The sequence below is a fragment of the Chenopodium quinoa genome, unplaced genomic scaffold (genome assembly GCF_001683475.1).
Source record: "Chenopodium quinoa cultivar QQ74 unplaced genomic scaffold, ASM168347v1, whole genome shotgun sequence".
Classification (NCBI taxonomy): domain Eukaryota; kingdom Viridiplantae; phylum Streptophyta; class Magnoliopsida; order Caryophyllales; family Amaranthaceae; genus Chenopodium; species Chenopodium quinoa.
In genome coordinates this window covers 1,515,453-1,529,908 of record NW_018743510.1, presented here as the reverse complement: position 1 = coordinate 1,529,908, position 14,456 = coordinate 1,515,453, and the positions used below count along the sequence as shown (strand labels likewise).

The window sequence follows — 14,456 nt, the reverse complement described above, 5'->3', positions numbered from 1 at the left end:
GTTTCCGGACCACTATGGAGTTAGCAATCTCTGTGATTGTGAATGGGGTGTAACTTTCACAATCGTGAACGGTTTACAAGTGCCTAAAACTTGTTGGCGACTCTTTTTCTCTAGCTTCTTTTCCTTGGAGCGTAGTCATGCTTAAAAACATGACCCACACGTAGGGCGCAGAGGTGAAAAATTCCCTACACCAGTCGTCCATATTATCTTATTAGTCGTGATTTCAATTACATATTCCCAAACATGCAATGTGGTGATTAACAATATATAAATAAGCAATAACATTGGATGCAATTTAACCATAATATCGTTATTAGTCAAATCATCAAAAATATAATAATAAACCTAAACATGATAATAGCAATAAAAATAATAATAATAATATTAATAATAATAATAATAATAATAATAATAATAATAATAATAATAAGTAATTGAATAAATTACTCACGTTCCACGCTCCTTTAAATTGCTACATCATGAATAAAGCGTTAATTAGTAACTCCAAAGAATAATAAATCAAATTGAAATCAAATTAAATTAAAGTAGAGTTGATTTGGTCCAAACCCTCAATATGTTCTACCTTTCACGCCTTGGTTTAAGTTCGAAACTTCGGGTATTGTATGGGCTCCTTGGAGTGCTTGGGGGATGAATGATGAAAGAATAATAATTATAAGTATGAGAGAAGGAAGAGAGAATTGATGTTGCTGCCTTGAAACTCATAAATGAGCTTCGTATTTATAGAGGAAATGTGAAGGATGCAGTCCGGAACCTTAGAAAATGAGCGCCGCTGAAAAAAAAAAAGGTATTGTGGCACACCAATGGGTGTCGTGGCACGATACTGGGTGTCTTGTCACGGTACTGGTACCTTATTTGATTTGATTTATACCCGAAGTTTCGTACTTAAACCAAGGCTTGAAAGGTAGAATCGATTGAGGGTTTGGACCAAATCAACTCTACTTTAATTTAATTTGATTTCAATTTGATTTATTATTCTTTGAAGTTACTAACGATTTATTCATGATGTAGCAATTTAAAGAAGCGTGGAACGTGAGTAATTTATTCAATTACTTACTATTATTATTTTTATTGCTAGTATCATGTTTAGGTTTATTATTATATTTTTAATGATTTTACTAACGATATTATGGTTAAATTGCTTCCAATGTTATTGTTTATTTATATATTGTTGATCACCACATTGCATGTTTAAAGGGAATATGTAATTGAAAATCATGATTAATAAGATAATTTGGACGACCGATTCAGCTTCCTTTTTAATCTTGTTGTTTAATCAAGTGGTCACTAATAATTAGAATTATGTGTTGCACTAATTTCAACCAATTTAGCCTAATCTAGTTTGGAGCAAATTGAATCTATGTTTTATGCCTTTGAGATCGCAGGAAATACTTTTCACGATAAGAATCGAGTAGAGGCCAATACGGGCGAATGTGACTCCATGACTCACTTCGTACAATCATCCCCGATCCTCCTTTCATGGTTCCGAACCATATGGAGTTAGTAATCTCATGGATTATGAATGGGGAGTAACCTTCACGGGTCAATCGTTGTTGCCTATCGTTGTCCCTTATTCGTGGTTGCCTTAAATGATCCGTGAACGGTTTACAAGTTCCTTAAAAATTTGTTGGCGGCTCCCTACTTTATTTGTCCCTCATCGTTGTCCCTAATCGTATATGTCAAATTCCACTTCCTATGATTGCCAAAAATATTCACACATGTTTAGGTAGGCGTGTTTCGAATGACTTCTACAAGTATACACACTTCTAAGAGCTCTGTATAAGAAGTTAAAAGAGGAAAGTATTAATGTTTTGTGCGTGATTTTATCATGCATTCCTAAACTAATACCAACTAGGCAACTAATGAAATATATTTAATGCTAATTTGTTTACATATAGCATTACTCTTAGTTTTATTATTAACATTATAAAAAGAATAAATACTAAACTACGATTCAACCCAAATATCATTTTAGTAAGTAAAAATTGTTGTTTATGTATTGGAGTAAATTTATTTTAGAACTTTAGAAAAAATTGATATAAATAATCCAACCTTTACTTGTATATACTACAGTAGTAGAAAGTAAGTAATTTCTAAGATATATATAGTCTTTAGGCTTTGTTCTCTTCACCTGAAATAAGATATTCTAGTATGAATTTAAAGTCTGGTTTGATGAGGTTTGAATTTCTGGTCTAATCTAATAATCTTGTCAGGTAAAATCTAAAATTTTCTAATTTGATTTGATTTTAACAAGAACAACTAATAAAATTAAGGTGAAGAGAACAAAGTTATAACCCCTACCCAGCAACCCCTACCTCCTTCCAAAAAAAAAGGAAAAAAAAAGTCATTAACATCTCTTGAGCTGGACTATAAATAACAAAGGACATAAATGATTTATTAAGAGCTAAATAAGTTATTAATGAAGTGAAGCAATTTCGTGCTTGAAAACAATTATTGTTGCAGAGATTTTTGAGGAATTCTAATAAACCCACATGCCACTGCAATGGCCTTGAGGTAAATAATTCGAAAATATTCATATTCCAAAGTTTTGCTACAAAGATGGCTATTACTCCATTTGGAGAAAACCGTGGTTCTCTATAGCAATAAAATTATATGGATCACACTTTTTCTTTCAATCAATCACAAAAGCAAGTCAAAATTAGAATTTTGAAAATCACCTACAATTATATGGCTATTACACTTTTTCTTATTGAAAACACCTCACTTAAAGTCGAAGAATTTTTGACACCTCTAACATTCAAACTAATTATTTTCATTACACATAAATAATATAAAAGATCATTCACATTAAACGATTAATACTTAAATCATATCAGAATTTTATATATCATTCACAGAAGCCACAAATCAAACGTCTATTAGGTTGAACCATATCAATCCAATAACAATTCGTGCTAACCATATTCCTTATGGGTACTTCATATCTTGTGATGCATTATTTTAATTCTTAATATCCCTAGTTATCGATATGTAAAAAATTTAAAATTATAAAAGTTGGTATCTTGAAAATATATTGACGGTTTTAACAAGATCCCACGTGACTATGTTTTACCGTAACTATAAATCACAAAAGTAAGTCAAAATTAGAATATGTGTAAAGTATAAAAGTTAAAACATGTCAACTAAAAAAACGGAGAAAATAATTAATGACTACAGCCCTGTTCACTTCACCTTAAAAGAATAATATTAAGTAAAATCAAGTTCAGTTCAATAAAAATAATTTCAGTTCAGGAAAAATAATTTTACTTCAGTATAATTAATTTAACTTCAATAAAAATAATTTCAATTCAACAAAAATAGAGTAAAATAAACGGGGCCTACCAATGACTAACACAGCGTAGAACAAGGTCATAAGTCTAACACAAGTAGTTAACCACACAACTCGTAAAAAAAAATTGGGAGTGTGTAAGATGGAGCCGAACACAGATCGTCTCCCACTTTCATCTTCTTCTTCTTTTAAATCTTCTTCTCTTCCCCCCGACATTTCCTCTCACCTCGACCTCTACACTATCCCCAGTCATTCCTGTACTCTCTCTTTCTCTCTCCTCTTTTCTTAAACCCTAACTTTTCAAATCCCATTTTCCAATTTTATTTTTCCTAACCTTATTTTATTTTGTTTGTTTTTTGTTGCAGTTTGGTTTTCATGGGATTCAATTCACGACACAGAAAGAATCGAATTGAGAGAGTTTTTCGATGGGAGTTCATTCACAAGAACCCCTAAAATCTACAAAGAATATAGGGATTTCATCATTTGTAAGTATAGAGAAGATCCTTCTAGAAGGCTCACATTTACTGAGGTTCGTAAATCATTAGTGGGTGATGTTTGTATTCTTAATAAAGTTTTTAATTTCTTGGATAAATGGGGTTTGATTAATTTTGGTGCGCCGCCGCCACCGCCGCCGACGTCGGCGGTGGTGGAAGGGGTGGATGAGGAGGTGAAGGTGAGGGTTGAAGAGGGACCCCCAATTGGGGTTCGGGTTGTCGGAACCCCGAATACTTTGAAACCATTGAAGGAACCGCTGTCTGCGCCCGGAGCCGATGGTGGTGGTGGGGTTGATAATGGGTTTAAGTTGCCGCCATTGGCTTCGTATTCGGTTGTTTTCGAGGATTTGGAGGGAGAGAAAGGGGTGGCATGTGGGAATTGTAAGGAGAAGTGTGAATCCAAGTACTATGAATGCACTAAGGTAATTTATTCTCTCCTGTTTTTATGATTATTTGTGTGAATTGATTTTTATTGAGTTTCCCATATTTGCATTTAGTTTTGATTGTAAATGTTGCTATAAGTGATGGAAATTGGCCAGAGTTTTTGGTTGATTGGTTATATTCTCAAGTTTGAGGTACATTCATGCTATCATGCTTCCGAAACTGTGGGCTTCTAATTTGAAATTTCGATTTGTATATTGAAAATGTTAATGATTTTCATTGAACTATAGTTTGTTAAAACATAATATCTTGGAATTATATGATATATCTAGTTAGTGTTGGTGGAAATTTAGCCTAGAGATGAGACATGCACATATGGTTTTATCGGTGGAATCTGGTTGTGTAATATTGTGACATATCCTTACATATTCCGAATCATAGAAGCTCTATTTCAAGCTAACGGAGGTGGTGAACACACTAGGAAGTCAATGTTGGGTCCTGTTCTATGACTGAACCTGTTATTTGGTTCATGCAGTTGATTCAAACAAATCTGTCATATCTTCTTAGGGCCAATTATGTGCCCTTGCTTTGTAGGGCCGATGTAATCGATTTAAGCTTCATTTCATTGAAGTTTGTTAGCCATGGTAGATTGAATTAATTGTTGAGAAGAAGAGAAACAGTGTTAATGAGTCTTAGTCTGCAAAATAGAAGAGAGAGATAGAGTAACAAGAAGAAAAAGAGCCAAAAATGAGGGAAATTGGGGTTTCAATGAGGTTACGTGCCATGCACATGAGGGTCAATGCCGATTGCTGTTGAAGGTTGGATTTTGATGTCAGATACTTTCTCGCAAAAAAAGTTGATAGAAGGTAGTTTCATGCCACCTTTTTTTGTAAGGTTGTTTCTCGCAAAAACTGATATTTAAAGGTATTTTCCAATAAAATTCCTTTATTTTAAATAGGTCTTTATCTGGGTTCATATATCAGTTAGTGTTGTGTTACTCTTCAATTATGAGCTTTGGTAGCTCAGTTTTGTTTGTGCAATTGGAAGCAGTTAATTATTGTGAAATTGGATTCATAGCTTTTTGGTGGATTGATTCATCTCCATTAATTTCTTACAAGGAAATTTTCTTGTTGATTGAACTGCTTGGTTTTGTTATCCAGCTTCCAGCAGTTTAATATTCATTTCTCTTTGTTGCCTTTCAATGAGGGGATTTTTCATATCCCATGGACTTCTTGTGAGGAAACTCTCGCTTTGGTAATTTGATTTTTCGTCCAGCTCCCAGCAGTTTATTTTTCACAGTTGCCTCTATGGACTGCTGGGGGACCCTTCCTCCCACCATTGTTTAGCTCAATTTTTACTTTTTGAATTATAATTGATGTACTTCTGAACATATTATCATAGAATGAACATATTATCATAGAATGTTAATTTTAGCAGGATAAATGTATACTATGCTTGAAGTGCTTTGAGAAAGGTGAATATGGAGAAAACAAATCTTCAGATGATTTCAAGTTGAATGACAGCATAGAAAGCAGTGTTGATCAAGGTGGTGTGTGGACTGAGACAGAGACACTTCTTCTTTTGGAAGCCATCCTGAAGCATGGAGATGATTGGGAACTTGTTGCTCAAAATGTGAAGACCAAAACAAAACTTGAATGTATTTCACGGCTTATTGAGTTGCCATTTGGGGAGCTCATGCTGGGTTCCTCGGGAAAGTGTTCTGCCAGGGCACTTGATGCTGGTCAAGAGCAGAAGGCCTCTGGTCTATACCAAGAAAATAGCAAGATGGAGCTTTGCCATCATCAGGACAATCAACATCTGGAGAACAATCATCATAAGGAGGAGAATAATCATCAGCAGGAAATTGTTGTGAGAGAAAATGCGGAGGACATTGAGAACCTGGAGCCTCCTTTAAAGAAAAGTCGCATTGACTCTTCAGATCCTAGTAGATCTTTAATGGAGCAGGTTAGAGCATTTAATTTCAAAGGTTTCTACCAATTTTCTTTTTTGTCTTACCATAACTTAACTCTACAGGGCGGGTAGGAACAGTAAAATTTATGTTGCTCATGGGTTATGAGCTTATGACAGTAAAACATATCCAGTCATACCTTGCAACCTGTTTCTGTTACGCCTAAGCGCTTGGATGGAAATCCATGGGGGTATCCAGCTACCTTAAAATACAAAATGGAATAGAAAATTTTGTCTTCACTTCTTAACATACACTTACCTTTTTCACCTTCATTTATCACTAGAATTTTCATGCACTGTGCTTGACCATCATTAATTACATCGCCAAAGTTACTGGATTAGCATAAATGAAATGGAGGAATGGGTTATCTTGAGAGCTCTTCTTGACCTTGAGCTTCTTGTAGGCTCTAGTAGTTTGGGTGAAAATTCAGTGTCTATTTAGTTAGTGTATGTGCTTATGAGCTTATCCAGTTATCCTTAATAGCAAAACCCCTTATAGAGAACTTGCTTTCTTTATTTTAGAAGTTGAACAATGTCTTACTAAAGTCATGGTAAATTCTTTACTTGTATGTATGTGCATATTCATTGACCATTGTCAAATTCATGGTAACATAAATGTTTTTGACATCATGAAACAACGCTTGAGACGTAGGCTGTATGATACACTCTGTATAGTATTCAGTAATTAATTTTTACATAATAATTCCCCCTTTATAGTTTTCATGGTAACAGTCTGTATAGTTTTCATAAATGTTTTTGACATCATGAAGTATGTATTATTTTCCCCTTTAAGATTTCCTGGCTATTTTTCCTTCTTTTTGGAGGGGTAAGGAGGCAAGTGCATGTTGCCTTTCATCAACAACTATAGAAAGATTAATAACTCATGATTTCAGAAGCTGTCTTCTTAAACAATAAGAAACATAGGTTCTCACCAAGGTTCTCGATATATCCTCTTATAATTCTAAGCTTAAAACTTCCCTGGTAGTGACTAGTAGCTCTGCTCATGTGTGGTGACTTTTTATATTATTTTCTTCAATCAGGTAGCTCTCATTTCGACCATGGTTGCTCCTCAAATAACAGCCACAGCTGCTGATGCTGCAGTTTCAGTTCTATGTGATGGAAACCCCTTGTTGAGAGAGATTTTCTATTCAGATGACCATATTTCCATAGACAAGCATAAAAGTGGCAATCTTGATATGGAAATGGAAAGGTATCTAGTGTTTTCCTTACAGACTCGGAATCATAATGCTATATTATTATTTATTAATGCTTTCTTACTGAAACTTCCAGGGCTTTTCAGTCTGAAGATCAAGAAATGGACACCTCTCATCCTTCAGGTATATTACACAGTATATTATGACTGAATCACCAGATTGATTTATTTATGAAAAGGGGCTTGCCAATCGTCATATTAGTGTTCAAAAAAAATAAAAAATAAAAACCTTCAACAAATCCAGGTGGCATATTGTTTTATGCATGTAGCTAAATATACATAAATTATTACCAAAAGTGAGAGAAAGGGTGTGTGCATCTCACTTTATAGTTCCAGTCTAATTTCTACCAGTTGTACTTCTCTCTTTTTTTCCTTATTTGAAGTAACTCCTTAATGTATCATTTACTTTAAACAACAACACCTTATGACTCCATTTCTCTTGTTTGGTCTCTAACCGTTTTTGCCCAGCTCCCCCCTCAGATGAAGAGAATGTTGTGCAAGTTTCCCTTCCTATATTTTTTTTTTTTTACTTTTTCTTCCACCTCTATTTTCCACCACCAAAAAATTTGGTATGATTTGCGGAGTATTACGCCCTTGTAATTTCAGTCTATTATATGACCTATGACTAACCGATACCCCTGTAACCATATGAAGAGGTGTGTATGTACCATATTAAGGTGTGTGTAGGATAATGGTCCAAGTAATGGGGTTTGTTTGCTGCGTGAGATTTACTTATCATATCCTAAATGTTTTCTTTGAATATCCGTTATCTCAGTCAATCAAATGCCTTTTGTAGAGATTGACAAACTATCGCAAATTGGAGATTCTATCCCTATAGCACTAAGGATGAGAGCAGCAGTTGCTACAGCACTTGGAGCAGCTGCTGCTCATGCCAAGATATTGGCTGACCAGGAAGAGAGGGAGATTGAACATTGGATGGCCTTCATTGTTGAGGCCCAGGTAGAAACTTTGTCACTAATTCCTCTTCAACTCTTGAACTTGTTTTGATTAACATTGAACTTCAGATTTATATAATTTTCTTGACAAATTGCAATGTGTCGCTTCTTTTATGCCTATATATTTTTTTGTGAATGCTGAGCAGTTGAAGAAATTGCAATGCAAAGTGAAGTACATGGAAGATCTAGAAGATATGATGGAGAAGGAACATGTACTAATAGAGGAGTCAAAAGACGATATAATTGAACAGAGATTGGCCACTTTGCAAAAAAAATTTGATGCCGGAATATTCCGTCCAAGGGATCATAATTTGTAAAAATTGCAGTCAGGTAGTCTAAAACACCTGTGCTTCTGGTAATGCTTTTGCTTTGAAGATAATTATTCTAAGCTTTGGCTGGCTTCCAGGAATGCGGAGCTCCTGTGATTGCCTCTTTTCTTTTTCTTTTTTTTGAAAGGTGATTGCCTCTTTTCTCTGTAATGCCATGGGAGGTAGAAATTTGATCTCCTCCGTGTTGTATCCATAAAATTTTCCATTTAGAACTGCTGGACAAGTTTGAGTAACAATGTAATATTTGAGCTTCAAAATGCAAACAGATCATGTAAATATTACAATTATGTTGCTATTTTTCAGTTTGCTTCACAAAATCACATTACCAACACCAAAAACTGTAGCGATATTATTGTTTATAAATTAACAATGAACTTCTAACAAAATTGTCACCCCTAAAATTATTGATCCCATGGTATGAAAATACAGTATCAATCTTATCATGCAAAACAGTTGGCTGTGAAGAAATCATTTATTAGTGCAGCTAGACGCCTCATTGAGTTACCAAACAAGAAGCCTTAAGCCTTCTGTTGGAGTCCCACGGGACTGTACCGGCTTTTTTTTCACCGGTAGCGTGCTTTCTCCTATCTGCTCCTGTATCAAATCAATGGTCCGCTGATCGACAGCTTCACCACTATTATCAGTGACCCAATATATATGTTTTACTTCCGCATCAACAGTAGAAATGTGTGCTCTCTTAATCCAACAGCCTATATCTCTTAAGTACAGTCATAAATTTAGACAATTGTATCAGCCAGCCGTCGAAGCAAATTCAACCCCCTGCAGAATGAGTAGCCATTTTAGATTCTTTCAAGCTTAACATCATAGTCTCCTACTTGAGAAAGAAGCATTGAACAGTTTCTTGTAGCAATTAGCATGGAGAATCGTCATATCCAATTTCAGAAAGTGCCAAAATGTTAGTCTATATGTAATCTTGAGGTCACCTCTGAGTCTGGGCTAATGGTTTGCTCAAGAGCTTCCTCCAGTTCCTCACGTTCCTCAATTATGCTGATTGAGCGCCCATCGACGTGTCTGCGTTTGTAGGAATATAAGTATCTTTTTCACCTTGTGAGATTGTATTCCACGAATCTATAAGTGGTTCTCATAGCCTCATGCTACCATGAACAATAGTTACACCAAATGAGAGAAATCAGTGATCATGACACAGCTGCTCTAGGATATGATAACCATTCAACATAAAAACCAAGCCTTATAATAAGACATCATGAACTTGAAATTGCCAAAATTGAAACACAAGACTAGTACAATTATACCATACGTACCTGAAAAGTTTTTATCTTTCCTACTGCTACAGATCCATGAAACACAACATATTGCATAACCATGAGAGTACTTATCGTATCAAGCAAGAGATTTACTCTGTTGTCAGACCGTATATCTATGGGTGTATAGTCTCGGTAACTGCAGTTTGATGCGGTGACACGTGTTCTAGAACTCCTGTCTTCAACATTCCAATTCTCCGGAGACCTGAACTTGACTGACGGTTTAATTATATGACCCAAATCTTTCTTGATCCCAGATAACTTTTTACTGTCATTGATTTTTAATCCCATAGATTCATCTACAACATTGATCATTGCTGAAGCATGATGCTTATGAGTCCACAAGTCAGCATTTACGATATGAACTCCATGGTGCGTTAAAATCTCAGACAACTCATACAGTAACCCTGGCCTATCAATGCCACTCATCAGAATCATAGTATACCCTTGATGTGGAAACATTTCAACTGTCTCATTTGCGGAATTGAACAAACAACTTTTAGCCGCAAGAGCCTGAAACATTGATGTAAATGCTATATCAGAAAGGGTTGGTCAGAGGAATGAGCTTATAACTAGTTGAAATGGCAAAAGGTCAGATCATCATTATATTAGTCCTGAGAAGCAAATTTGTAGCAAAAATTGAATGTTTAGAATCTAGCCTGGCATAAATGGTCAATGAGTCCTTTATCTTGAATTTTCTGCCCATACTGGTAAATCAGAAGTATATTCAGAAGGTCATCATAAACCCTGAAAATTGATTGCTAGTTAAACAAGCTAGGTATATTACTCACCATCCATGAACCATCCATCCTCGCCTGAAACATAAGCTTTAGTCAATATGAGACTAAAATCGGTGAGGGTTTGGATTGTTTCGAAAAAAATCTCATGCCTCACACTGCTAAACTGAATAGGACCGAAACTTCAAACTTTCAGATACATCAAACTGTTAGTCCTCTATAATATAATATCCAAACATGTTCCAAAACTACAATAAGTGATATTCCTTGGCCTAAAAACATATTCTTGATCAACAACCAAAATAGCAAAAGGCCGAATTATTATGCACCCTTTTGGGACAATGGGACATATTCCACATTTCCAATTTAGGAGATGTTGAGCTAGTTCTCTAAAGATGCAAAATAAACCATTTATAAAGATAAAACAAAGGCTGGAAATTTAAGGATATATCTACCTGTATTATAGTGGCACTCTCAGAAATATCATTGTCAATTATTACCCTGCAATGAAACCAAAAGCCAAATCATGTGAGAATATCATAAACAATTGTAGGTTAAGTAGGAAAGACGAAACCCGAAAATATAATGTTTTTTATACAAAAGATTCCCAGGAAGACAACATAAGGCCAACAAATCTATAATTTTTTATAAAAAAACGAATGTGAATCCTAAAAGATCAAATTCCCAAAACATATCAGACATATTTCTAATCAAAGAGAAGGATGCGAAATTCCACGAAATTAAAGCAATAAACAAGAGAAGATTAGTATTGAAGAGTAGCATAAGCACACCATTTATTCTGATCTTGAGATGTTACCATTTTGTGCAAAGTTTATAACCAGAAATAGTAATTCAAGAAAACCAACTTCAAATCGTTTTTGTGCAAGAAAATAAACTACCTTGAGTAATAATTTTAGTACTTATAACATTGCCAATACATCTGACTACTTCAAGAGTTCCACAGCTTTACGCACACTCGAAAAATATTGAAAATGAAATGCAGGCATTTGTTGCTGTGAAGATATGATATAATAACTCAAGTCAAAAAGATAATTTAAATAAACAAAAATTAGTATGGTATAAACCATTAAAAAAATTCATTAATATTAATAAAAAAGAAAGAAGAGAAAAATCATTACCTTAAATATAAAAGTTTAGGACAGTTCTGATAATCCCCATGAAAGTTGTAAAAGGGGCACACACAACAACCAAGAAGCCATAAAAAAATCCCAAAAATAGTCAAATCATAATCTAAAAAATTGGATTTAAATGAGAATTAAATGCAACCCTCTTAATCCATTTTTTTTTTCCGAAAATGAAAACATTCCTCAACAATCCCCCTATTTCCACAATTCACAAAACATACTTACAATATATATAAACCAAAAACAAAAATAAAATGCAAACAAACAACAAAGAAAGCAATATGAATTCATTGCTCTCTTGAATTGTCATCATTAGAATGCGACTGCAAGTGCTGCTGCTGATGCTGGTGCTGATGCGGGTGCACGGTTTCAGCAGCAGCAGCACCTGAATTATTATTTTGTTCATGATCCTGCGCTTGGTGATGATGTTGCTGTTGGTGCTGCTGCTGCTGATAAATTTGTCCAATAACACCACCATGCCCATCTTGTGAAAGCCCGAGTTGAAGGCCGGGAACCTGAGTTCCCCGAGCCAAAATCGGAGTAAAACTCAATAAACCCATATTAGCAGTAGGCATTCCAACTCCTTGCAATTGAAAATTTGTGACATAACCAGAATTTTGACTGACTAAATTCGAAGCAGTAGCAGAACAACCATCAAAAACTTGTGCATACCCACTTCCAATAGACGGCCAAATCGATGTACCAGCAACTTGAGATCTTCCCAAACTATCACCAAAATTCGCCCAATTCGCCCGATTCCCCACCTCAACACCAGCCCTCAATTCATTGATCTTAGCGTGCAACCCCAGTGATACAGACGCGCCCTGCGGCGACACAGACGATGCCCCAGAAGCCGAGGCGGTAAGAAATGAAGCTGGAATAGTACCAGAACCAGTAGCAGCAACGATCGCAGGTTCAGCCTGTTGAAGCAGCCATTGAATAGTTTCACCATCAGTTTTATGACCCAATTCTCTTGTTAGCTGAAAAACTCTTGCAGCACAAAGTGCAGGCATTCTTGTTGTGCGACAGCGGAAGCAAAGGTCGGAAACAAACAAGAAAACAATAAAGAAATTCAATGCAAACAATAAGAACAACACCAAGAATTTACGTGGTTCACTATCGATGTGATAGCTACGTCCACGGGCACCGAGATCGAATGATTTCACTATAAACTGCAAAGATTACAAAGATGATTCTTGTATTTCTCAAGAACGGCTTTTACTCTGTCTCTCTTAACCCTAATACTGATATTAGGGAGGTTTTATATTAATCCCTAATTAAAAGATACTTGGGCAAAAAGATAATAAAATAAGATAACCTAAAACCGCAAAATCCGCGTTCCGTATTTTTCCTTCTCCGCCCGGTCAGACCGGGCAAGGTCTGCCCGATCGGGCGCGAGAAGAAAACTCCATACGAATGCTTCAACGTATCCAACCCCCACCGCCCGGTCAGACCGGGCAAGGTCTGCCCGATCGGGCGAAGGCTCGCCCGGTCGGGCGAAGGCTCGCCCGGTCGGGCGCGAGAGCAGCTTCTTCAACGAATTTGCCAGGCACCTCTTCTTCTTCCGCCCGGTCAGACCGGGCAATGTCCGCCCGATCGGGCGGACAAAGCTACGAAGTACGAGTCACCTAATATACTTATCAACAATCTCCACCTTGACGAGAACTCGTAGTCAGCAAACGACCCCATCAAGACATAGTGAAAAAACATCTCAAGCCAAACCCGATGCAGGACTCATGCATAAGCCATACATCCCGATAAGTCTTCAACCAAGACCCATCACATACTCGTCTCCAAGTATAACAACTCATAATGCTCCACCTGCATCACAAGCCCCGGGCAAGCTCCACCTTAATGCCAACACACCTACACCAGGAGCTCCCCAACTTCGCCCCTCAGGGCCTACTACATCACGTAGTAATCAATATTTAGCAAGTCTAAGCAATGTTTAAACTTGCTAAACGGAACAGGCTTAGTGAAGAAATCAGCCGGGTTGTCAGCAGTCCCAATCTTCTTCACCTTAATCCTCTTGTCAGTACGTAAGAAATGATACCTGACATCAATGTGCTTCGTCCGATCATGGTGTACTTGATCTTTAGCTAAGCAAATCGCACTTAGACTATCACAATACACTGTAGCAAAATCCTGTGCAATACCCAGTTCACCTACTAGGCCTTTGAGCCAAATAGACTCCTTAGCTGCAGAAGTTAGAGCCATATACTCAGCTTCAGTAGTTGACAACGTAACTGATGACTGCAATGTAGACTTCCAACTAACCACAGAACCACCCAAAGTGAACACATAACCAGTCACAGACCTCCTGGTATCCACATCAGCTGCATAATCAGAATCACTGTACCCAGTGACCAAGCATTCCCTACCATTCCCGTACACAAGACCAATATCAGTTGTCCCTCTCAGGTAGCGAAAAATCCTTTTCACCCCTTGCCAGTGTTCCCTCCCAGGTCGAGCCATAAACCTGCTTACAACACTAACAGCATGCGCAATATCCGGCCTAGTACAGACCATAGCATACATCAAACAACCAACCGCGTTTGCATATGGAACTCTAGACATATAAGACAACTCCTCCTCTGATTGAGGTGACATAGACAAAGACAACTTACAACTAACAGTAGTTGG

The 14,456-nt window shown here is 36.5% G+C and overlaps 2 protein-coding genes across 13 annotated transcripts; one reads left to right on the top strand and one right to left on the bottom strand.

Annotated features, from left to right (window-relative positions):
• The first annotated feature begins 3,360 nt into the window (after positions 1-3,360).
• Positions 3,361-8,943, top strand: LOC110739688 (SWI/SNF complex subunit SWI3A-like). 3 transcript variants are annotated; one of them, XM_021920145.1, is made up of 8 exons: positions 3,361-3,564; positions 3,673-4,223; positions 5,617-6,147; positions 7,191-7,360; positions 7,441-7,487; positions 8,160-8,323; positions 8,466-8,649; positions 8,726-8,943. In XM_021920145.1, the coding sequence occupies exons 1-7, from the start codon at positions 3,450-3,452 to the stop codon at positions 8,634-8,636; spliced, it is 1,749 nt and encodes a 582-aa protein (XP_021775837.1). In that variant the 5' UTR covers positions 3,361-3,449; the 3' UTR covers positions 8,637-8,649; positions 8,726-8,943. The 3 variants fall into 3 exon arrangements, with proteins under 3 accessions (XP_021775837.1, XP_021775836.1, XP_021775838.1); XM_021920144.1 differs by having other exon boundaries at positions 8,466-8,943; XM_021920146.1 differs by having other exon boundaries at positions 3,363-3,564; positions 5,620-6,147; positions 8,466-8,943.
• Positions 8,752-12,823, bottom strand: LOC110739689 (ACT domain-containing protein ACR4-like). Of its 10 annotated transcripts, XM_021920148.1 has the most exons (6): positions 11,808-12,823; positions 11,460-11,681; positions 11,124-11,169; positions 9,932-10,444; positions 9,593-9,763; positions 8,752-9,428 (listed from the first exon to the last, which is right to left on the bottom strand). In XM_021920148.1, exons 2-5 carry the CDS (start codon positions 11,486-11,488, stop codon positions 9,710-9,712), a joined length of 642 nt encoding a protein of 213 aa, XP_021775840.1. In that variant the 5' UTR covers positions 11,489-11,681; positions 11,808-12,823; the 3' UTR covers positions 8,752-9,428; positions 9,593-9,709. The 10 variants fall into 10 exon arrangements, 3 of the variants coding, with proteins under 3 accessions (XP_021775840.1, XP_021775839.1, XP_021775841.1); XR_002514866.1 differs by having other exon boundaries at positions 9,932-10,834; positions 11,460-12,823; XR_002514865.1 differs by having other exon boundaries at positions 9,932-10,834; positions 11,568-12,823.
• Positions 12,824-14,456: the final 1,633 nt, after the last annotated feature.